Source organism: Condylostylus longicornis, unplaced genomic scaffold (assembly GCF_029603195.1).
Source record: "Condylostylus longicornis isolate FDR11 unplaced genomic scaffold, ASM2960319v2 ptg000055l, whole genome shotgun sequence".
NCBI lineage: Eukaryota > Metazoa > Arthropoda > Insecta > Diptera > Dolichopodidae > Condylostylus > Condylostylus longicornis.
The window spans coordinates 15,128,176-15,154,544 of NW_026578024.1; the positions used below are offsets into that span (position 1 = coordinate 15,128,176).

A 26,369-nucleotide genomic window follows, 5' to 3' on the forward strand; every position below is an offset into this window, starting at 1 on the left:
ACAATTAACAGCTATCAAAAATGAAAACACGATAAATCAAACAACGAAAATGCCATTTTTTAAATCCATAGAGGTGCTAATATTTTAGTACGATCGTCAAAATCAAGATAGATATAATTTTGTACAGCCCTCACAAGACATAAAACCTCAGCCGCGTTTTTGTAATTGCGACTGACGATTAGTGTTACTGTCAGCCGTTATTTCAATTGTTCAATTTGACAACTGAATCGTGAGTATAAGTTTTGGAATAAATAAACAATTTAAATTCCAAATCTCAAGTCGTCCGATTCGAAAAAAAGGTTTTTAGACTTTGATTTTATAAAAAAATGGTGTCACTTAGCCCTACCGACATTCGTGAATTGGTATTAAATGTTCAGTCGCCCATTGTTTTGAAGAATTTGAAGATTCCTTGGAAATGTTTTGACCTGTCCTTACAGGATTGGTGTTCATTATTGGAGAATCACATGAACAAGAAACATTGTAAAATAAATTTTGAAGTTGGCAGAAGGAAGCATACACATTTTCCTCAATGGGAGAGATTTAGGGATGAAAAGGAATTGCATATTTCAGAGTTTCTAGAAGAAAATTCAGATTTTCTTTCAGAAAATTGGGCTTGTCTGAGTTATAGAAACATAGAAGAATTACCAGATATTTTACGTGACGATATTAAATTTACCTGCTTTGGATTCCCTGAGATTGATGATAATGATACCACGTTTTGGTTAAATACAAAAGATTGTAATACATCATGCCATTATGATACATATGGTTGTAATGTGGTTGTACAAGTGTTTGGAAGGTAAATTAATTTCAGTAAAGTTAAAAATATTTTAAAAAGTTTAAAGAACGTCTAAACTAATTTAACTATAATTGTTTCATAGAAAATCGTGGTTACTATTTCCACCAACTTCTGTATTTGATCCCATACGTATTCCATACGAAGAGTCTAGTGTTTATTGTTCTACAAATTTTTATAGTCCAAATGACTTACGTCAATTTAAAGGTAATTTTATCACAGCTAAATAAGTTTATGAAGCTTTTTAAAATAACTCAATTTAAGTTTCTAATAGAAATCAAAGATAAATGCCATAGATGTGTTTTGGAGCCTGGTGATATACTTATAGTTCCTAAAAACTGGTGGCATTATGTTGAAAGTTTAGAGACATCATTAAGTTTCAATCATTGGATTCCTTTAGTTAAATATTTGTGCCTTAAATCGCAATAAGTTTTTTTTATTAGCATCATTTACATTTTTAGGAATCTGATATCGAATCTCAACTGGATGAGTGCCTAGTAAAATACATAATTGAAAAGTTCTTGGTGGCTGAAGATGAAACCAATATTAGGAATTTTTTAAATCCCAATCAGGTCGGTTAAGTTCCATTAAAGATTAATAAATAAAAAATGGAAAATAATTGGGTGTACTTAGTTAATAACAGTTTCAAAATTTTTCAGTTAATAAGTTTCCTTGAAGATGCAGAAATCTTACAAATATTGGAAAAATTATGTGACGAAAATTTACACAACAATGAAGAGAATGAAATTGCTAGTATAAAGAAACCCAAAACATTGCGATATCCTTATATGTACTTAACAGAAGCTGAAACAGAAAACATAATAAAAAATTTAAAGTGTGATCACTACTATGTAAAAACTGTTCTAAATCACGAATTTTTAGAGTTAATGCGAAACAATTCTTTAAGATACGATAAAACTTTGGAAGAAAAAATTGATAAAAGCTCAGAAGCAAAGTTAAAAGAAATATTAATTAATTCCATTTGTCATCCAAATATGATAAGTAACATTAGAAAATTATTATTAGAAAATTATAAAAAAGATAACAAGTAAATGTTCAAAAATTAGTTAATATAATCTTTTTTGAAAGTGGAATTAGTTTTCATATATGTATGTATGTAATTTTTTAATTGCGTATACGTTCTTGTACTATTCTATGATAATTATCAATGTGCATAATATAAATCATTATTAAATATTAACAAACTTTTATATGGGCTCATGTTTTCATGTACATGTAAAAAATTCTATTATTTCCCTGCTTCTATATTTTCCACAACTATATTGCATATAACAAATTTCCAAATTAATAGAATATTGATCTATAAATGTTATATAACATTAATTCTAGTGCAGAAATAAAATCACGATAATTGAATTTCTACAATAATTCTATTTTATTCATTCGTTTTTTTTACGTTTTATTCAAATTACTTAATATAGAATATCAAATATATCATATTTTTTTATCTAAATTGATTTAAAAATGTACGTAGTAATATTATTATAGAACTAAGATAGTTAACATAAGAGTTTCTTAAATTTGTTTATTAAATTTTAAATAATATTTGGCTTTTTTTTATTGTCTTAATAAATAGTTCTTAATATTACTTTCAAAATAAACTTATACATTTTGATATTATACTTATTAAAGTTTTAAAATTATCTACACTATAAACTATCACAGATAAAATATTCTACTTAAAATTAAAGAGAATTATTATTTTTTAATGTAACAATATTTATAACATTTTGAAAATATTTATTAAAAGGACATATTTAAAAATATAGGAAAATCTCTGGCTATATTAATCTAGAATAGCATTACGTATAGATTTTCAATTCATCAATATAATATTTATTTTTATAAGTAAAAAAATAATAAATGTTTTATTTTATTATAAAAGTAGTTTTATAATTTATTAAAAGTATTCGCATTATTTTAAAATTATTTCAATTTAGTCCCATATTTACTTCCCATAATTTCATATAATTATCTAAAACTTCTTGAAACCATTTTTGTTTATCGTTATCCCTAAATATAACATTTAGTGATTTTAAATCTAATTGTAAAATAGCTTCATTATCCAATATATGATCTAATGAACGTAATAAAGTTCCATTCCCATGCAATTTCAAGAGCGTTGAATATCTAAAGAAATAATATTGATATTGAAGTTTTCTTCTAGCCCATCTTTCAATTGTTGTGTTCCCACTTGCTGATCTTATTTGCCCTAAATGTTCAGCATACCATGGCGCAAAAAAATTATATAAATCTAATTTTGATAAACCTGAAATTCCTTTTGATTTTAATCGATCTTTGATTACTTGATAATTCATTTTATTATAAACGAACACCTTAAAGAGTTTGATATTTTACATTGTATTAAAATTATAAATATAATACTAACTTGATATAGTGAATTTCCTGTTGTATATGAACTAATGTAGTGTGTACCAAATGACTCCATAAATTTAATAGCATCAGTACTGTTACCAGTCTTCAGTTGTTGTATTCTTTCGTATACATCATTTTCAAGTTTTTGATTAGATGGTATTGATCGTTTTAATTTACCGACTTCACGAAATCTAACAACTCTGACTAGAACATATGAATATTCACCACGAATAAATGATGTATTAACTCCTAATTTTTTTGCAGCTAATTCTGAATGCCAACCACCAGTAAAAGCTTCCCATGGCTTATCTAATCGTTCTATTGTAAAATCACGAAAATATGCTTGATATAATTGTCGTCGATTGTCACAGAATTCCATATGAAAATCACCATGGAATATACCGGGTGAGTTCTCTTCTTTGGTTTCAGTTAAAGAGCTCATGTCCTAAAATAATTAAAAAAATTTAATTAAAAATTAATAATTTTTAATATTTAAAAAAATTAAATATTAATAAAACACAATACTTATTCATATAAATTATTAATCGTTATTCTTAATTAAATATTTATTGTAAAAAGCCATATATATATATATATATATATGAATTTGTAATTATTTTTATTTTATAAAAATTTTAAATTACTCTATGTGATATTGCTTTATATCATTATATAACAGCGATATTATAACACTAGCTTTAATAATTAAATTTAACCATTAATTTGATTTCATTAATTATATAAAAAATAAACTCATTAAAAATCAAAAATTTTGAGGAATATGAATTTATAATTGTGTTATGTGTTTGTCAACCATATATAATAAAAAAAAATTAAATGTAAAGTATAAAATAACACTAACCTTGTAAATATTTTTTGTAGGCTCCTTAAATAACCACCTTTCAGTATCATTATTTGAAATAACTTTCATTGATATGCTAAGATAACCATAACGAACAAATATATTAATTGATTTTCCGATACGTAATTGTGATTCATGACTGCCACCAAAACATAAATCCAATGCTAATATAAATAATGCTAAAAGCCAAATGAAATTTTGTTTTTGTTTCATTTCTCATCGGGCACCACCAAATTATTGTTATGTACACGCAATGTTATGTTGTTAATGTTAAATAATCTGAAATAAGAGTTGACAATATTTTTGAAAAAAGCATTAAAACATATAAACATATATATGTATGCACATAGTTACATGGATGCAATTTTATATAACATAAAATAAGATTATAAAAATTATTAAATAATAAATTTTTAATAAAATTGAGGAAAATATAAGTAACAATTACAAATTAAACAATAATAATCAGCTATGGAAAACAAATAAAAAAATGGGGGAAAAAAATTGTAAGGTATTATTTTTATTTCGTTTTAGTTATTGATATTTTTCTCTTACAAAAATTTAGAAGAAGATCAAAAATTCAAGTCTAATATAAAATTGACTTATTCAACAAAATAAATTCAATTGCTGAAAGCAAAGTAGATTCTAGATTAGTTAGCATTTTGAGTGAATGTTTCCTTAGAAAATAATTGCTCTTATACTGAATTACCATATAAAATAAAACTAAAGTAATTTTGTTAAAAGTATGTACTTCAATTTTTAATAAATGAAAACTAATTTATGTCATAAATTTCTTAATATTTTGTATTTAATGGAAATTTTAAGATCAAAATTGGTATTAAGATCAAATTGGGCTGCATAATCTATGCATAGTTATTGTATAACCTTTGAAACATTGAAAAATGTAAAATATATTAATTATGTATTCTAAACAAAAAAACTATTTGTTACAATGAAATTTTAACTTCAATTTTTCTTCATACTTCCTTAATTATGTTTTGTGTCAAATTTGCATTCGAAAACGACTAAAACTATTTTAAATAATACCATATTGAGAAAATAGAGAATAAAAAAATGAGAAAACTAAATAGATGCGTGTACTCTTACACATTTGTTTTGAAAATTAATAGTGCAAATCTTTATTTTAGGTCATTAAAGTGACCTGACGAAAGTCATGTAAATTTTGTAATTCGAATCAAAAATTAATAAAATAAGGTTGTTATAAATAAATTAGGAATTTTTTTTTCTTTGTTTCTTAACTGTTATTGTACAGGGCCCCTTTAAGATTTAAGCTATAATTATATTTTACCGTTATGAAAATTTTCTTATAACACCTTAACCTTAAAATTTAAAGTTATCTTAATACTTGGCATGCGGGTATAATTCGGCGACGAATTACGCGTGTAGCGGGCGTGTTTTCGTGAATAACGCGGAAGTTTAGTCAGTCAGAAAAATCGCATTATATCAAAAACTACTTCGTTTTCGTGAACGAAACCCTTTTTATTTTACACTTATGTAAATATATACACTCGCAAATCAAAATACGTATTTTTACGTATAGCGATAGGCTAGAAAAAACGTAAAAATATGTTCGCCGCATGCCAAGTGTTAATTAATTAAAAAATATAAACTTTAATAAGGTCTAATATGCACACACAAATCTATATAGGTTTCAAGAATCAAAATACCATACTCACTTATTTATAAATTTATAATTTTGTAGAGCGGTAATGCATTACCGGACTACAAAAAGATTTGTGATCCATTAAATTTTAGCATCAAAAAATTACCTACTTAAATTACTATTACCAACTTTGTAAAACAGTAATGGAATATTAAAAATCTTCACCTAGATTTAGATCTTATTTAAATGTAATCAAAAGATATTTTGCGTTTCCTGAACGTCTTAAAAATTACGAGTTATTTGGTATTGTATGCGGAACGACAATTTTTTATTTCTGGCTACATTATACACCGGAAATAAATAATAATTTCAACAAATTTGTTTAGCAACATTAATACTAAATTTTATAATAAATTTGTTTAAATAATTTTCATCAACAAAGTTTAGAAACAAAATTTGAATTGAATAAATCAATCAATATTGAATAGAATTGCTTTTTTTATACTCTTTGAATTTTTTTTTTTTAATTCTCTTTGAATTACCAAATATGCTATTAATATCATAAAATATAACAAAAAAAAAAAAAAAAAACAAAAATTTAAAAGTTGAATACTTCACGGTTTTAAAATTTGAATTTATGGTGAAGAGAAGGTCATCATCGTTATATTTATACGCTCGATAAAAATTATTGTGCTTAAAAAATAAAATATAAATCCCGATTGATTAGCTTAGTAAGGTATTTTGTATTTGTCATTTTTTTGTTCTGCGATTGAAAATGGCAAAAGAAAATCAAAAAATTTGCAATCGATTGCATTTATGCATTTTTATTAAAATCAATTTGGTTTGTTTTTTTGTTTGTCGTTATTTACTTATTAAAATTTATTTAAATTTATAATTTTTTTTAACATTAATCATATTGTAATAAAAAAATTATTTGTTTGGTAGCGTGTTTGTTTGATATTTTTGAATTTTTAATTGAAATTGCACACAGAATACGCACAATATGTGCTTTGATTTCTGTTTTTCAATATAAAATAGTCTTATTTGCTTTTGTTTGTTAAAATTGCAAAGCTGACTTGACATAATTTAGATTTTCTTAAGTATATATATATATATATATATATATTGAATTATAAAGCCCCACTTTGCACAGAACACTAAGACTTGCATATTCAATGCTTGTTTAAAATTCGTACTACTGTGTGGCTATATAAAAAATGGTTGGACAACACATCTTATATCAATAAGGCGCAGTTATATATCAACAGATGTGATGACATATGGATAATATGTGTAATATTATGGCCCAGAACAATAACAAACAATAACTATGGGTGATTTGATAACACACCAGAATGCTATAAACGTCATTACGGAGTTCGAATAAATATGATAGCCAGGCAGATATTAGATTAAAACCTACAGGTAAAGAAGAAGATGCGTAATCCCATTTTCAATTAAATGGAAGTTCCAATTAATAAAGTGCTTAGCCCAAAAGAGAGTGCCATTCAAATGATTTGTTGAAATCCACACAGCGGAGAATGCATAAAAGAGGAAAAGAGAAAAAACTTATAATATATGAGTTTGAAGTAAGATAAATACATACATATATGAAAGGTTACGGACTTTAAAAAAACGTTAAAGACCGTAAAAAAAAAAAAAGTGAAACCTGAAGGTTTCTATATAAGTAATGGTTTTAATTTGATTTTTTTTGTTTGAGAAATGCTTCTTTTTTATAAAAATTTAAATAAAAAATTTTTCCTGATTTAGTATACTTCTTAGTTCATCAGCATTATTTTATTTTTTTTTGGATTTCATTTTTTTAGAAATTCTTTTTATATAAAACTTATTACACACAAGTTTGTTAGAGTTTAAGTAGTTCTTCTAAAATAAATTAAAAAAATTTTTTAAAAAAGCACTTGTTTTTTTATTAAAGAAAAAACATTATTGACCCCATCAATGTCGAATGTCCAAACCACATTATGATGAATGCTTATAACAATCTAGAAAAGAATTGAACAGACCAGTTTTGCGATTTTTTTCATAATTAATTTTTTTGCAGTATTCTTTAATAACTATTGTTCTGCCATATTTTTTTATTCTTTCATCTTGAGTACAAATAAAAAATAAATAAAAAATTATTAACAAGGTAAAGAAGGCTTAAAAAATATTTTTTTTTTATATTTATTTAATTTTTTATTTTAACATTAGGGAAAAAACTGTCCAAATTCTTTATTTCATAAGGAATTTCAAGCGAATTTGAAAAAAAAAACCATTGTTTGCTTGTTACTCGTAATTAATGATCATTATTTTGCTACATTGCGTTAATCAATGCTGTCGTTTCGAAAGGTTAATTCGAAGAGTGGCATAAAGAAGGGAAGAAGGAAAATGCTTATTCATTGTTCCTGAATAGAATAATAGTTACAAAATTATCAAGCACTGCATTGATATACTTATATTTAAATATCAAAAGGATTCTACAAGGTTTAAGCGTATGTAGGTCATTCGAAAGTTATGTTTAATTAATTCGATATTATGTATATATATAAGGTTCATTTTTGGTTTTTGACTCTTGCTTGATAAATTATCTAGTACCTAAACTTATAGGAAAACTGTACCTTAACCTATAGGTTAGGTACAATATAATACAGAAAATAATATTTAAGTTTTAAAGATTTTCTCCAAACCCAATTCCAACCCTATGTAGAACAGTGTTGTAGCAAACTAAATTTCGTTCGTTTACTGTAACTTATCTAGATATACATGCATTTATGTACCATTGTGCATTTAAGGTATATATGCTAATTGTACGTTAAGGTACAAACACAACAAAAAAAACTACTTTTAATAGAAGACGTTGCGTTGCGATTAAACGAACCGGCGTTTTTTTTCCTTCATTTTATTTTGTTTTATTCACATACGCGAAATAAATTCGTAAAAGTAACCACATAAGCATAAGTATATGTATATGTTTCTTCCATAAATGGAATAAGTCACATTATATAACACATTTATAAGAGTGTTTGTATATTTATTAGGATACTCAACTTTATAATTTCAACTATCAACAACAATACTCGCTCGTTGCATATCAAACACGCTAAAATATACATATAAAGAATGAGTCAAGGTGAACAACAAATAATTAAGAAAATTTCACGTTTCTTCTTTAGCTTTGTTTGTTGCTTCAATCAACTGAAATTCACTTTTTATTTTATTTTAACATTTCCTTTTTTTTTCTTGTACAAACTTTTGTTCATTTCTATTGTTAAAAAAAAAATAAAAATTAATTAATTAATAATAATAAACGCGACTTTTAAAATGATTTCATATTTTTATTTCAAATTCTATTTGGTATTCTTAAATATAGAATGAGTAAAAATTAAATATTAAAATTAACATAAAAATTGTATTTGGATTTTTAATATTTTAAAGATCAGGTTTTTTTTTTCTTTATTGAAAAAGTTATAAATAGGACAGGCTTAACAGTACTAGGAAGCATTAGAGGATAAGAATAATATATTGAATTTTTCTTAAATACAAATGACATTTAATGGAAATAATGACGAAATAGAAGTTTTTAATAAATTTATTAAATATTAATGTTATTACATAATCAAAATTTGAAAGTTGTTTTTGAATCTAATGATTTGAATGCCTTATATATTATTTTTCGTTAAGAAATATTTGCGAACAAGAGAGTATATGACCGAAGTGGTGCGAGGGTAAAATTTTAAAAAAGTTTTACAGTTTGTGTTTGCGTTTGCAATTTAAGCAGCAAATAAATAAAGTTTATGCAGCTGCTTTAGAACTGTCAAAGTTATATGTTCATACAATGTTCTGAATTATAAATAATTCTTTTGTTAAAAGTCCAAAAGTCTAGGTCTAAAGTCCAACATTTTAAAATCTTTTAAGATGTGAATTTAGGAATTTCAAATTTTAATAATTCCATATTTTGAATATTATGGCAAAATAAACATATAAGGACCCACAATCCAAATGTTTACTAATTATTGATTTTGTTTGAATAACTGTTTGTTGATTAAATAAGTGTTAGTACTTGGGTTTCATTTCATGTTTAAGGAAAAAAAATTTTTCTTTTCTGTAGACGAGTAAGATTTTCTTGCAGATTCAGAAAATCTGTACGCCAAAATATTTTCTAATTGGTAAAATTGGATTTTGATAAACAAATTGTGATTTTGATACTGGACCTGTTTCATATTCAGGTTTTTTTTTTTTAAATTTATTAATTTTCGTTTTCTTAAATATCAATTTCATTAGAGAGAAAAGTAGTATAATCTTAAAGTTATACTACTTTTTTCTCTAAATACAGAACTTTTAAATATTTCTTGTATTTGAATTTGTTGTAGTTTTTGTATAAAATACATTTATTAAAAATAAAAAAAATTTTATCTTTTCCGAGGTTACAAGAGTCAATTTTATGAAAATTTTGAAAATTTAAATATTTCTATACAATTAAACTTTGACATCCTGTAAATTTTTGCAAATATTTCTATAAGCTAATTTTATTCTTATATAACTAAAAATTCTAATTAAACGCAGTTTTAAAATATATGTATAACATAATGTTATACAAATATACATATCAATCACGACACCAAGCTCAGAGAGTAAATTTTAATACATCGGAATGTAAAACATAAAGGATTGTTGTTATACATACATACATATATTATGTTAGTTCCCAATACTTTGAAAAGTAATTTCAGTTTGTTGGTCTGATAGATATACATACATATATATATGGTATTAGTATAGGCTAAAAGCTTCTGCTATACTAATTCTTTGACAATTTTTGTAACAATTTTAATTTAATTCCCAAGAAAATTCTAATTTACATTTTGAAATTTTAAAAAATTTAAAAATTTTTAGGAAGCCAATTTAAAGTTTCTTTTGAAATTTGTTTCTTTTACGGGATAATTCTGATTTTATTATATTGCAAATGATATGGTATAGTTAATCATACATGGTAGCTTACAAATTATAATTATATATATACATATGTACATAAAATGCGATTAATCGGCATTTTTATTAATATGGTCATCACTAAATTGCTAATTGACGTCGCATTGCTTTTATGATGGAATGAAATTGAATTGTATTTGAATTATTTTTTCTAAATTTAGGTACACATTATATATATGTATATACAATTAACATTGAATTTATTATTGGATCGGTCCGTATTACAATCACAACATGAAATAAAAAAAATAACAATTAAATTTGAATTAATTAAGTAAAGTGTTAAAAATTTAATAAAATTTTGATTTGTTAATTGACTTGATACCGGATGCGCACTATTTTTGGAAAGTAAAATTGACATACATATGTGCATCCATATGTGTATAACAAGTCATAATTTACATTAAGTATTAGAATTTTATAAATGATGGATTCTAAAATAAAATTGGATTCAAATTTTGGAACTTTAACATTTTCGTCAAATTATAATTATACTTTCCACGTTCCAGAATGTGTAGAAATTTGTCATATTTACTTCTAAAAGAAACCAAAATACAAATGTTTTTGACAGGAACCTGATCCATCAAAACATTTCTTGTTATTTTGAATAGAAAAGGGAAGAAAGATAAGAACAGGTAATTCGATAATCTAATGCTTCCCCAGTTTGTCTAATTCATAATAGAAATAAGTCAGAATATTCAAGTAAAATTAATTTCTTTGTTCGAATTCAATTTAATTTAATATTTTGTTCTTACAATTTTCTCTCATTATCTTACAATCATTAAAGTTTAAAAAAGAAACGATTCATCATAATTGTTATAGGTTAAGGTTAAAAAAGCTAAAAAAAGTTTTCTTAGAAAAATGATATTAAAATTCAAGTTTTTATTAAAAATTTTATTTACTGACCATCTTGTGTTAATTTTTGCCATTATGTACAAAAATTTCATTTCTTAATTTCATATTTTATGTCAACGACAACTGACCTCAGTTTTTATTGTATCGTTTTTGTACTAAAATATCAAATTTACTCTCAAATTCGTTTTACTTTTTCGCAGATTTAAAATTTTTATTTAGTTGAATTAAGTTTTTAATTTTAATTTTAAAGTTTTGAATTAAGTTTTTAATTTTAATTTTTAATTTTAAAGTTAGGAAGTCAAACATGTAAAATTTAATGTTTAAATTCAATCTTAATATTTAACAAAAAAATGTCAAAATTTTAAATTAATTGTAAAAATTAATAAGAGAATCAAAAGTTTTTTTAACTTTGAGCGAGGTATAAACGTTGAAAACTTGAACATGCTCTTATTTTTATTACAACTCGCATTGTGATAACATAGTGTACAGTCGTTGTAAAAATAAGTAACGTATTCCATAATAAGAGAAACTAATACCCTTGTTATGATCTTTGTAGTGAATAGTTCGGATTGAACTAGGCGAATTGAATGACATTTCAAATTGTGATCGGCGACTGGTTTTGTTTACCTGGTCTAAAACGTTACTCTAGCTAAAGTCATTAAAAATTAAATGATCATAACCTAGAAATAGTTTGTTTACAGTATTTACATATACTTGTATTTCAAATCGCAATTCCTTAAAAATCCTTTCATAAATTGTTTTTGAAAATTGATAGTTGCTGAAAATAAATTTTATTTAATGTTACGCCGTATCTTAAGTTTATTTAACAAAAAAATACAAATAACAAAAACTAAATTGTCACGAAAAATAAAATAAATTTTTATTTGCTTCGAATTGCAATTTTTTTTATTTAAATTATTAATAACAGGAAACTTATATTTTAAATGGACAATTTTGGTTTAATTTTTCGGTAACACCTGGGAAAAAATTTCTATTTTTAATTGTCGCGTGGTAAAGAAAATACAACAAACGCTTCCGTCATAAGCGTATTATATATGTAGGTTTGCATGTATATGTAGGTTATTATATTTGTACTAAGGTTAGATTTCCCAATCAAAATCGGTTTAAAATAGGTTTAAGGTTGCCTCACTGAAAAGGAAATTATGGAATCAAATTTTTTCGAAAAAACATACATAAATAAATTTTTTCGACTGGCTCTTGAATTAAAAAATAATTTTTAAAATTTTAAAAGAATAATATTTAAGAATTAGAGAGCATGCAGAACAGCAGAAAAATTTTACTTTATCGTTATTTAAGTGGAGTCTAATACATTTAACAATAGTAAAAGAACTGTTCCAAGGTAAGAATCGTGAATTTTTTTTTAATAATTTTTATAATTATAGTATATGTTTTGTTTTTAGGTTTTTTTTCAAATTACTTGGAAATAAATCAAAACGATACGTTTATAATTACGTACATATACAATATTAGGTATGTACGAGTATGTAATAGGCATTGAATGCATTTTGAATTTGAGTACTTTTAAAATAAATTGAAGTAATTGCTATAATCAGGGTTTTACTTATAAAACTGTCGTTTTATTATTTTGAAATAAATTTAAATTGGAATGCAGTTCTTAACCCATGTAACGTATATTAATTTGAAGAGAAGGAATTACATTTTTCGTGATGAAATTAGTTTTGCCTTGAATAACTTTTTTCTGTCTCAAATATTAATTATTTATGTAAATACCATGTAAGTGATTGCAATACTCATCAACAACTGAAATTAATAGCAAAATTATAAGCTACGACGACAATCCAAAAAAAAAGTAGTTAAAAATTTCCTAATATTGTATATGTACGTAATTATAAATGTATCGTTTTGATTTATTTCCAAGTAATTTGAAAAAAAAAACCCAAAAACAAAATTACAATATTAAGTTCGTCTGTTTCCAAAAAGCTGTCATTTTTTAAGACAAAAAACTGAAAATTTTGCATTTTAAGTTTTTCAAAGGTCAGAAAATGGTTATTTATTATAATTACAATTTTGTTAAATGAATTATCAATTAATTTAAGGATAACAAGCAGCAAATTAATTGTCGGTCCACTATCATATGAAATAACTATGAAAGGCTAGCTGTCACCCACTCTGTAAAAACTGAATTATACACATTTATGTGAAGCATTTATGAGAGTGAATCGGAAACGTCATTTGCAGCACTAGAATGAAAAAAGAATAAAATCGGAAATGTCATTTATGGTTCAATCGTTAATGCAGTGGACTAACTACACTGAGATCACGAAATTTTTGTTCATGTTTATATAAATTTCTGCAAAATGTGCTTTTTTACACACCATTGGATTAATTTTAAACTTGTGTTTAAAAATTGGTAGTTTTAAAATAACGTTTACGCAAACATATTTTTTTTTTGTGTATTTAATATGAGAGAAAAAACAATAAAAGAAAAGAAAATATTTTCGTTTTTTTTTGGCATCAAGCGAAATTGGAGCGCAAGTATTTTAATTCATTCAGATGTTGAACGTGTATTTAATTATTGTGTTTATAGAAAAAAATGATATGCGCATATAAATTTAGTACAATCACGTGTTTTTATATATATGTAGATACAAATGTATAGGTGTGTGTTAGTAATATATTTAACTGTAATTGCTTTATGATTTCTATGAAATAAGTGTATTTCTTCTTTGTATTTCGCATTACTGAGATGAATAATTGTGTAAAAGCATTTTTAATAATTGTAATTATTGCTCCAATGCATGTTTCTTGAATAAATTTTGTATAACTATGTATGAATGTATGAAAATGTACTTTATATTCGGAATGGAATTCGAAATATTCACTCGAAATGGATTTTTAAATATACATACATATGTATATGTATACATATTTCGAAATGTAATTCCATCTTAAAGTTTAATTTTTCTGCAAAATCTAATTATTAGAATTATAGAACGGTTAATAAGTTCTTAATTATTAAAAACACAAAATATGGTTTTAGGGAAATTAAAAATTTAATTTTTTTTTTAAAAAATCTGTAGTAGTAATTTTCAAGAATCATGCAACGAGTAAAAAAAACTCTTCTATTCTGTTTCAATTGATTTCTTTCATTTGACCTTCAATTAATTTTTCAAGTTATTTGACTCTCACTTGGCAAATTGAAGGTTTGTACATGTAAGGTTTTATTGCAAAAAACGCTTGAACTACAATCTCTTTCAACTATTTAAATATATAAAAATGTGGCTGGAACATTTTAATCAGCGATTGTTAACTGATTTGTGGGGCAAAATTTTCGATGCAAAATCCAATAACGTGCATATAAAAAATATAATTAGCCTAAGTTTCGCATTTTCTGTCACCTCAAATTTCACGTTTAGTAGAAAATACAAAAAAAAGCGACGTGACAAAAGATGTGACGCTTCTAGTATAATGAGGCTAACTGATTCCAGAATAATTATTGTCAAGGATATTTATGTTGTACTAAGTTCTGTTTTGTGTTCCTGAGATATTGTGATATTAACAATTCAAAATCATAACAACTTATCACATATGCTTTTTATTATATTATAAAGAATATTGTGGAAAACATAATTTTCTGCATGATTATTAACTTAAAATTTAACCTTGATCTTGTATCTGAAAAAACACTTAATATGGGTCCTCTTTTATAATATTACACTTTATTTTTATATACACATTCCTAATCAACTTCATATTTATAAGGATTCTATAATATTGAAAGAATTAATTAGGTTTTTCAAGATTAAATGTAAACATATTGTATGTATGTATACACCGTAAACAAATATTATGTATGTATGCTGATATTGCAGTCCAGCAGCCACTACACATTAATAAATTCGATCACTTATTGATTAAAATCTTGATATAAAAGCATGACTTTAAGGTTTTTATATTATAAAGTAAAATTATTATTTGTTTTTGAACTATTTTCAATTCCAATACCTGTATATTATTTTTTCTGATCAATAAGTTTTTGAAAAAAAGATTAAATGTGATGAAAAGTTAATTTAAAAAAAATGCCTTGTAATAAAAATAAAGAATCTATAATTAGTATAGAATTCGATATTAGTCACGATTTAATTGTAATTTTTCATATTTAAGTTTCTTATTACAAATTTTAAAATTTAATAAGTTAAAATTGACTGTGCATATTCACAATATTATTTTCAGTTAAGAAAAAACAATTATAATTAAAGTTCATTGTGAATATAGAAAATCCGATGATTTTGAGAATTTATTATATAAGGTCAAATTTTTAATTCGAATTTCTAAAAATAAAAATAATATAATTATTATTTTTGTTTAACAATACTTATAATAGAGTTAGTTAAGTCAAGGTTCCAAAATATTTTATTGAGTACGGCTTATAAATATTGCAAAATTTGTTCTAAATTAAATGCTATTGAATAAATTCAAAGTTTTCTATATAAAATATTAAATAGGATTAAATCTATATATATACTATGTGCGTTTATTATGACCACGAGTATTAATTTTTGAACTAAAAATTAACATTTATAATCACGCGTCTGTGTAAAACAATATAAAAATATTTTAGAAATCTTTTGCAATTTGTACTAAATTTATATTTAACTTTTATATAAAAGTCACAATAAGCTTTCCCATAGATTTCAACATCATACGTTCTACCTGTTGTGGTATAACCCCTGCTAAGTAATTTAGTAATTTTGATAAGAAGCCGACTAGAGTAGCTTAGGTTACACTATTATAAGACAAAGAAGTTTAGGTTAGTGATTTACAGGTCTTTGAAATCCGGTGAAGTCACTGCAACCACAAAGGCTTATTGTAACGCCTATTTATTAAAATAAAGCTACAAACTTGACGCATATGACCTATGGTTATACATACATAAATACTTAATACATATATATATAGTAAAAATTATATTGCATAATTTCAGGGTGAAAAAAAATTTTGCGAGGAGAATTGAGACACGTAAAGGTAGTAACATAAAAAATTGGTTGGTAGAAAAACATTACGAATTGGAAATTTATCCAATTTGTCGTACAGCACAATACTCTAAGAATGGAAGTATAGGAACACACTATGAAAAACAAAACTGGTTTACAATAACGCTTAAATTTAAGGGGTGTTTTACTAAGTCCTGGTAATTAACATTAGTTATGGTTCTTTCAGGGGCACTGTCACTTCCTAGTGGTGGGCCCCGGTAATGGCGGAGGATAAAGGGGTGATTGAAATGATCAAAGTTACGTTCGTGTCGTGGTCATGTCTCGCGGCGAGCCTCTTGCTTTGTGAGTTTCAGCCCTATATCTATACGTCAGCTGACGACAGGCGTCCCAAGTCAAGGTGGAACAGCATATGCCGATGACTGCGTGGCTAAGGGGGAGCTTAATCGTTAGTATACGGACTCTGGATACCAGGCGCCCTCCAGTTTAAACGAGCCTTCCCATGGTATGCCGGGCTCTGCCATGGGTGACTTTACTTTCCCGGGCTATTCGTGGGACCAAGAATGGAAAACAATCTAAACAGCAACAACAGCAAAAACAACAACAACAAGAACAACTGTGACAAACACGACAACTGCAACAACAACAATAACAGCAGTGACAATTACAACAACAACAACAATACTAAGGACAACATAAAACCACTTAATGCTCAAGGGTCTTCGGAACCAGAGCTTCTCTTGACTGACGCAGAGGAGGAACTCCTTCTCACGCCAGTAGAGGAAAAGGCGGCGCGGAGACGGATAATCAGGATCCTATTGGACTTATTATCCAAAAAACTGAGGAGGACCTGAAAAGGTTGGACATCAGGGGAAAAAAACAATATTTCTCTGGTGCATCCAAGCGGCGTATCGCGGCTTATATCAGGGATGGCATGTCCCCAGAGGAAGCTCGCAGATATGAGAAGGAAAGGCTGGAAAAGCTGAAGGCCTGCGGATCGGGTGTTGTTGCCGACCATCCCCAAAAGAGGGAAAGGTCGGAAAGCAACACCCCTGATCCAGGGCCCTCAAAAAAGAGGTCGATGAGGGGCAATGTTGAGGAAAAGGTCCCTGGGAACATTCCTCAACAAAACCCGAAAATGACTTCTTATCGGGATGCAGTAACACAGGTCAAGGTGGCCATCACTCATAGACTGCATCCAGAGGAAAGGCTATCCGAAGTTCAGATGGGGAAAATTAAAGTAGCCATCATGGATGAAATGGATAAAGTTGTGGACTCTCATCCACAATTTACTGCAGCGTTGCAAAGGGACGGATGGATATCCGTAATATGCAACAATCAAAATACCAGGGAGTGGATAATCAGTGTCTGCAGGAAAATAAAGCCTTGGGATGGTTGCGACGTCGTGGTACTGGATGGGTACGGCATGCCCAAACAGCATGTCTGCGTCACCTACGTACCAAAGGACGAGACAACCGTCAGTCTCTCCAGGGACAAATTTCTAAGTAGGATAGGGAAGCAAAATCCCAGCCTCAAGATAAGTTCCTGGAGGGTGCTGAGGATGGATAAGGGAAAGGACGGGGGCTGCTCCATCACCTTTTCCGTGGATGATTCCGGATTGAAAGATCTACGGAAAGCGGAGTTCCGACTTTTCCTGAATTTCTTCCGTGTTACCGTTCGAGTTAAAGGAAGAAAATCCTCTCAAGGTGCTGGAGGCAGGGCAGGACAAAATAAAAACCCAGTGCCCACCGCGACAACGACGAGCACTTCAGTCCAACCAAAAGAGCCAAAACTCATTGGAAAGTCTGAACTCGCTCCGAAAATGGCGGCAAGGGAAACGGAAGGACCATCGACCAGCACGCCAAATATAAGCGTCCCGGGGGAACCAAAAGGGCTCAAGCCCATTGGGAAGCCCGGAACTGCTTCGGTATTTGCTGTTGGAGGGGCTAGCGTGGCACCTGGGACGGCAAAAGAGGCTGTGGCAGGGCAGGCGCCCACCAAGATGTGTAAAAAGGCGGCAATGGAAGGTAAGGCTCATGTAAAGCCTTTGTCTAAAGGGCCAAAGCCCATAAACAAGAGCCGGAGCAAATAATATGGCTGTGAGGTGCATCCAAATAAATCTACAGCATGCTAGGGCATCTACTGATGTTCTAGCTCATAGATTTATGAAGGATCACCTCGATATCGCCCTTATCCAAGAGCCTTACATAGTGAATGATCAACTGGGGGCAGGCCTAGGGCTTGCATTTTGTTTAGTAAAAGGCAAACGTATTTTCCCATTCCAGATTACTGTTCTAAGGATCAAGTAGCTGCGTTGGTGAAGGTGAAGTCCTGCGTGGGCTGGACAGAGTTCATTGTGTGCTCATCCTACCTCTCGGGGGACTGTGCCCACCCGGACGAGCAACTGAAGGATCTAGTGGACTTTTGTGGAAGGAGGAACTTCCAACTTATAATAGGAAGTGATGCCAATGCCCACCACACCGTCTGGGGAAGCAGCAATATAAATAAAAGAGGTGAGTGCCTACTTGAATTTATATATAGCAATAAATTAATGATTATGAATGAGGGCAATAGGCCGACATTCATAAATGCAATTAGGGAAGAGGTCCTTGACATCACCCTTTGCACTGAATTTATCGGCAGTAGGGTTGGTGGATGGCATGTCTCAAATGAGACATCCATGTCCGATCATAGGCAGATTAGGTTTGATATCATGATCTCCGGGGCCTGGCAGAAGAAATTTGTCGGGTGCCCCAATCCACAGATTGGAGTCAATTCGAAACGCTCCTCATGGATGGGGTTGGATCCGTTCCTGCTTCTGTCAGAACGGTGATGGATATCGAACTGGCCAGTGAGGCCCTGACGGCGGCTATTACTAATGCCTATCACGGGAGCTGCCGTGCTAAGCCGAGGCAGAAGGAAGTGCCCGTGGTGGAATGAAGAGCTTTCAAGGCTTAAACTAAAGACCAGAAAGCTATTCAATAAGGCCAAGGCGTCGGGTTCGTGGGAAGAGTATAAGGACTCACTCACAAAATACAATAAAGAAATTAGGAAAGCGAAGAGAATCTCGTGGAGGGCGTTCTGCAAGAGCATTGATGAACTCCCCAGCAGTGCGCGTCTTCACAGGGTGCTTTCCAAAAAGTATGCTAGCTGGTTGGGCCTAATGGAACGTCCTGATGGCTCCATGACTGAGAACGGAAAGCAGACGTTGGAGCTTATGGCGTCAACGCACTTTCCTGACTCGGAGATTCTTTGGAATCACTCAAATGCAGTCATCGAACCGAGGGCATCTTGGCCCAGGAGGGATGACTGGCGATGATCCCGTCTAATCTTCACGATGGGCAGGATTAGATGGGCTGTTTTCTCTTTCAGGCCCTTCAAATCTCCAGGTGATGATGGGATATATCCTGCATTTTTGCAGAGGGGTTTCCAATATATCGCTGGGGCACTGTTGGAAATTTTTCGCGCCAACTATGCGTGGGGTTACATCCCTCAAGCATGGAGGGTGGCTAAAGTGACGTATATTCCGAAGGTGGGTAAGCGACCAAGCAACCACCCAAGGTCTTTCAGTCCAATCAGCCTTACTTCTTTTCTATTGAAAGCAATGGAAAAAGTGATTGATAGATTTATACGGGACGGTGCACTGGGAAGCAATCCCTTGCATGAATCTCAGTACGCCTATCAGTCGGGAAGGCCTACTGTACTCGCTCTGCAGAGTCTGGTGGGGGTCCTTGAAAACTCGCTGGAAGTGCGGGAGGTGGCAGTTGGCTGCTTCCTTGATATAGAGGGAGCTTTTGACAACACCCTATATCATGTCATCTGTGAGTCGTTGCACAAACGAGGGATTGATGCGACGACTAGCAGATGGGTTAATCGGATGCTACAGGATAGGATTATTAAGTCCACCATAGCTGACGATATACTCTTCATCTCCGCTGCAAAAGGATGTCCGCAGGGCAGGGTTCTTTCGCCCCTCCTGTGGTCCATTGTAGTAGATGATCTAATCGCTGCTCTCAGGGGCTCCGGGACGCGTGTCTGGGGATACGCTGACGATGTGGCCTTCGTCGTGCGGGGAAAATTTGAGAGCACTATTTCTGATCTTCTACAGCAAAATTTACGTGTTGTGGAAAGGTGGTGCAAAGGCGTTGAGTTAAATATAAATCCAAGCAAGAGCACTTTGGTCGCCTTCACCAGACGCAGAAACAGGGACAGATTAACGAGCCCAATTCTGTTTGGTGAACGTATTAGTTACTCGAGGGAGGTGAAGTATCTGGGGGTAACCCTGGATGATCGTCTCTCTTGGAATACCCATATCGATAGAGTTATCGGGAGAGCTACGGCGGCCTTGTGGACGTGTAGGAGCTTCATCGGGGGGACCTGGGGAATTAGTCCCAGAATAGCACTGTGGCTATATACGGCCCTTGCTAGGCCCATCGTCACCTATGCGTCGATTGTATGGTGCCGTAAGGCTCTGCAGGCGGGGGTGCGGGCCAAGCTGGAAAAGCTACAGAGGCTGGCCTGCCTGGTAGTGACCGGGGCGATGCGGACGGCTCCCACCGCTGCATTGGAGGTGATGATCGGATTGCCGCCACTGCACCTCCATATATTGAAGGAAGCTCGGCTGGTGACTTACCGACTTCTCTCTGGCGAGGACGGGGCAGGGCTAAAGTTGGCCAACAGAACTCACAGAGACTTCATTGAGGGCGATCCGATTCTAAGCATAACCATGTCGGATACCTGTCTGCCGCGGTACAACTTCGACCACAGGTACAGGGTTCTGTTTCCCGATCGATGGAGGTGGGATCGGGGTGGTCCGGTACTTAGGTCGGGTTCGAGCGTGTGGTATGCGGACGGGTCCAAAACGGAGTCGGGTGTGGGTTCGGGCATATACGGTGTCCGCCCGGACAAGCGTGTATATGCAACCCTTGACCCGTATTGCACAGTGTTCCAGGCCGAAATATATCCCATAGAGATCTGTCTGAGAATCAATTTGGAAAGGAGGTATAGAAACCGCACCATCTATGTGTTCTCAGACAGCAGGGCTGCACTGCTGGCGCTCCGTTCAGCTCAGGTTACATCCAAGCTGGTCTGGAGCTGCCTTGCTGCACTTATGGAATTGGCATCGGAGAACAGAGTGACGCTCATTTGGGTGCCGGGCCATAGTGGCCATGCGGGCAACGAAGTTGCCGATGAGCTGGCGCGGAGGGGATCTGGGGCTGCCTTTATGCAGCCGCTGCCTTTCTGCGGTCTGCCTTCTTCCGCCGTGGGGGCCAGGCTTGCCTGCTTGCTCGCGGCGGAATCCGGCCGTCACTGGCGGGACACGAAAGGGTGCCGATGAGACCGCCGTGCACATTCTCTGCGACTGTCCGGCACTGGCTGTTCGGCGCCGCAATTGTCTTGGACATGGGTCCCTAAGTGTTCGGGAACTGTTGTCTAACTCCCTTAGGGATATCTCCGGCTTTGTGTTTGGGACGGGGATATTATAGACGGGAGAGTGGGGTGGCTACAATAAGTCAAAAATGGCTGCGGTGGCTTGGGGGGCTACTCCTGTCCCACTCGGTTCTCTTAGAATCTACAATCTACATCTCTATGGTTCTTTCAAATATAGGAAAGAGATTTCCACATTTTTGCATTTGATTGGGGGTATAGCAAATTTTCAAAAATTTGAATTTTTACTATTTTCATATAGACGTTGAAATTTAAAGGAGTTGGCACAGAGGAGAAACATAAAAATTTTGTTTATAAGGGAAGTGGTTTTTCACTAAAATTTCCAAAATAGTAACTCTCCAATAGTAAAATCATAAACTTCTGACAAAACTGATGGCACATTTAAGTAGTAATTTATCAGAACTTAAACAATCGATTCTCGTTTGCATCATAATAATCACAATTTAATCAAATCAATCATAATGAAGATTTTTCAACACTACGACTAAAAAATACGAGTTAGAATTTTTTTTATAATACGTAAATTTGTATATACTACATGATAATTTGGCCTTTAAGAATCTTCATATGAAACCAAGTAAAAAAAAACATTTTTCTTTTCTTTTTCATTCATTTCACGCAACTTTAAGCAAGAATGCTTTACCTTGTCCTTGAAAACACAAAAAAATTTGCGAAGTTAAAACAGTTTGAAGACCGATTTTATGTTGAACATTAACAATGTTAACACACAAGCATTCTTCATGAGAAGATTTATTTATGAACACTATCATGTATCATTCTACATTATTTCATTCTAATATATAAGTTTGTACATACATACAAACCTAATATGCTCAATGTATATGTTACTTCTCGAAATATGAAGCAAAAATAAGGGTTATTGTACTCATTTACCATCATAATAGTTGCTGTATAAGATACGACATTATTCTTATGACGCATTTAAAAGATCTTATAAGTATATATGTACATAGGTACTGTTCATTGTATAACATTATATGTATAACATTATTATGATAATTGACCGCTGTTATAGTTTGGTGTTGATAGCAATAAAATAAAGCAGAAACAATATTTTTCTTTGCTATTTTAATGGTAAAATTTAAAAAAAAAACAAAAATTGTTGAACATAAGGTAATCGTAATATATGTACATTACATAAAAAGATCTCAAGTTCATGAACAGCTCCTATAATAACGTATGTACGTGTATGCGAAGTCAGAGAAAGATTTGTAATTCATAATAATATAAGGTAAATATATAAGTTCTTTAGTATTATTTTTCGCATTCCATTAAATACCTAAGTCCATAAAGGAGTTGCTTGATTAAAATAAGAAAGATACTTGATCTATGTAGATTAATACTTGTAGTTCCCTGTACAAAATTCTTGTCCATAAAAGTGTAACACAGCAATAAGATTTTAAAACAAATTTTGTTTTCTTCATTATATTGGCGTTCATTTCATATATAGCAGAATTTCTATACATAGCAAGTTCATAATTCGAGATTGCCAATTGTTCTTGCTGAAAGAAAGTATATCCTCTCATATTTCAAACTTGTTGGAGTAAAATTTATATTTCGCTTTGCTTAAATGTTCAGTATTTGAAGATTTCAATAACGTACAAATTTAAATTCATATTCAGCAGTTGTTAATAGATATAATCGCAAGCAGCAGTCTGCAAAGTGTTAGGTTAGCGTAGGTTGCCGCGACCACCTGAAGGGTACATATAGGTTAACTAGGCTCATTGTGGTACCATCGGATCTCTTCTTTTCCGCCCCTCTTTCGAACCAGCTGCTCAAAAAGTGGGCTTGCAGAATGTTTGGTAATTAAATTACCAAACATTTTGTAAAAGATGCATAGATTAACAATTTATGAAGTTATAATAACTGAAAACTTACTTTCTTATTTGATATAACCGAGTTATTAACTTATCTATTTGTTCGACATATTAATTTAGTCAAATAGAAATACTATCTCTTAAATTTGTACGTTTGGTCACCTAAATATATGTATTTTGTTTTCATTAATTCAATATTATGTATTGTGAAATTTATGCATACCAATCAAACAGGATTTATTTTTTTTTAATGTGTTGTCTTGTCTATCAAATTAAAGTAAACTGTTGTTTTGTTTTGTTGTCAGTTTTTTTGTTGTGCAGTTTCCAATATAAAATTTTTGTTTTCCTTTTATATGTTATGTTTTCCTTAATAAATTTTATTCATTTAATTTTTATGTATAAGTGATCATGCTTACCTCGTTTCGATTAATGGCAGTATACTCAGAGAGCATCAGCTTAATGATCTGTCATAAATATAATTTTAGTATGTATATGGTTTAGAAATATAAGTCTTGTAATATAACCAAATAATATATGTAATTGAGAAGTCGTGTAAGTAAATTTGGAACAAATCTTTGAATTGGTATTATCCACGAGATTTTATTGTTGTGCAGTCTAACACTCTTTTACAAGCTGTAGAACCCATATAATTAAATATTTAAAAATATTATACTTTCTCCAATTCAATTAATGTCTCCAATTGAAGTAAAACTGAGAAACGAAAATTTTTATGGAATTCTAATTGGGCTGTATTATGAAGAGAATCGGTTTGAAAATTCAGTTTGTTTGTGCATTATGCATTGTTGTTGTTGCATGTGACAAATTTTATTTGACTAAAATATCAAGTTTATGAAAAGAACTAGAACTTTTTCACTTTAATGCAACACGCATACAAAGTTTACGCTAAAAATTAACAATTTTAATTCTAATTTTTTTTAGAGAATCAACGAAGCCTACCATATTTTTGTGGAGCTAAACAGTCTTCCATTTAAAATTTTGAATTCCATTTTTCATTTCAGTTTCATGTTTATGAACTTGGATTCGAATTTTTGCTTAAATATAAAATTATCTTGGAAGCATTTAAGATTGCAATTTCAGGCAATTTTTGACGGAACATTTTGATTAGATTTTTGACAATAGTAACAATATTTAAAGGTAAATTTAGAAATCGTTGTTAATTTATAATTTGGCTGTCCTTCAGAAAATTCTCCAGAATTCTATTTAACATTTGAATTTCAAAAATATACATACAAACATGGATATATACTAATATATCATTTTGTATACCATTTAGTGTATAGGAAACTTTAAATTTTTCAACAACCGTTTGTTATTAACGAGTGCAGCTACCTATAGTTAATAACAACTGATTATCTAATTTATACATAGCATATAAATTTTAAAAAAGATTTTTCTTTTAAAAAAACAAAAGTTTTTTTTTCGTTTTATAAACATCAATTATGTTGCAGGAAATAGCCATTTTCCTACAAAATATATAAAAACAAATTTCATCTGATTATAGAGGTAATTCAGTTTCAGTTCTTAATTGTGCATATCCAAGCATGCTGCAAGATACAAAAACAGAAAAAAAACGATGTTAAAATCGATATTTAATTTTTTATGCGCTGAGGCACAATTAAAAAAATTCAACATTTTATTTTTATCTTTAAAAACAAAAACTTTCTTGTTTCTTTCTTTTATTTTTTGAGGTTGTATTTTTAGTACAGAATCGTCTAATTTATTGTCTAATAATATACTGCATAGTTTTGCCATTTATGTATGTTTAGATTGAATGAAGAACGTTCTATAGAAATAATGTAAAATTTTTTGGAATTCGTTGTGCATCTGCTCGGGTAGAAGAAGGAAATTATTTCAAATTGTTATAATTTTTCTTAGCTCCATTTTATACCAATTGTTAGCATAATTTTTTTTATTTTGTGAATAAATTGGTCAAACTGAACTGAAATCTGTCAAACATCTAATTTAAATCTAAAATCTTCATTCCCTTTGTCAAAATATTTAATTAAGTCTGACTTGGTTTTACTTGCAAGGGTCAAAACAGTTTAAGTTATTTGTCATATTAATATCATTTTTATCCTTTGCACTCGTATGTCACACTGAAGGTGACAATACTAATTTATTTTACAGCTCGTATGTCACACTAGATTTGCAATATTAATTTACTACTCTACAATTCGTATGTTACACTGAAGTTGGCAATACTGATGTATATCTATAGACAATAGCACTAAATAACTGTGAATTTGGTTTGCGTTATTCGAGATCTTATACAAGTTGGCACGCAACAACCTTTAAAATAAATCGAGTGCAGAGGGAAGTGAAAAGTTCTAATCCAAGAATTTGATTAAAGCCCTAATATTTGCATTCTAAATACATAAATATCTAGGTATAACTGATAATCTCAATTATCTGGATTATTGGACAAATTTTCCAATGACATCTTATATATAAAAAATTCTAAATCAGTCACGCGTTAAACTTTTAAATTTATTTTTCTTCTTTTATGTTGCTTTATATAGCATAATAAAACGTTGAATTAATTATTGTTTTTCTTTTTTGATAAATG

General features: G+C 30.2%; 2 protein-coding genes across 2 annotated transcripts in view; one reads left to right on the plus strand and one right to left on the minus strand.

Moving 5' to 3' along the window:
• Window positions 1-229: 229 nt before the first annotated feature.
• On the plus strand, window positions 230-1,958 carry LOC129611901 (HSPB1-associated protein 1). Its single transcript, XM_055525320.1, has 5 exons — window positions 230-799; window positions 882-1,003; window positions 1,071-1,195; window positions 1,258-1,368; window positions 1,456-1,958. Exons 1-5 carry the CDS (start codon window positions 327-329, stop codon window positions 1,846-1,848), a joined length of 1,224 nt encoding a protein of 407 aa, XP_055381295.1. The 5' UTR covers window positions 230-326; the 3' UTR covers window positions 1,849-1,958.
• A 436-nt stretch (window positions 1,959-2,394) lies between these two features.
• The window catches only part of LOC129611833 (torso-like protein), a 42,610-nt gene continuing 18,635 nt past the window's right edge, over window positions 2,395-26,369 (minus strand). The window contains exons 3-5 of the mRNA XM_055525217.1: window positions 4,056-4,334; window positions 3,207-3,638; window positions 2,395-3,153 (exon numbers count right to left, since the gene is read on the minus strand). Coding sequence (XP_055381192.1) covers window positions 2,749-3,153; window positions 3,207-3,638; window positions 4,056-4,268 — 1,050 coding nt within the window. The 5' untranslated portion in view covers window positions 4,269-4,334 and the 3' untranslated portion in view covers window positions 2,395-2,748. The remainder of the gene's footprint in view (window positions 3,154-3,206; window positions 3,639-4,055; window positions 4,335-26,369) is intronic.

Excerpts from the sequence above, each read along its gene's own strand:
- LOC129611901 (XM_055525320.1), top strand. The coding sequence starts at position 327 with ATGGTGTCACTTAGCCCTACCGACATTCGTGAATTGGTATTAAATGTT. Across the intron at positions 800-881 it reads GTTGTACAAGTGTTTGGAAG|AAAATCGTGGTTACTATTTC; the intron begins GTAAATTAATTT and ends ATTGTTTCATAG. Across the intron at positions 1,004-1,070 it reads TGACTTACGTCAATTTAAAG|AAATCAAAGATAAATGCCAT; the intron begins GTAATTTTATCA and ends AGTTTCTAATAG.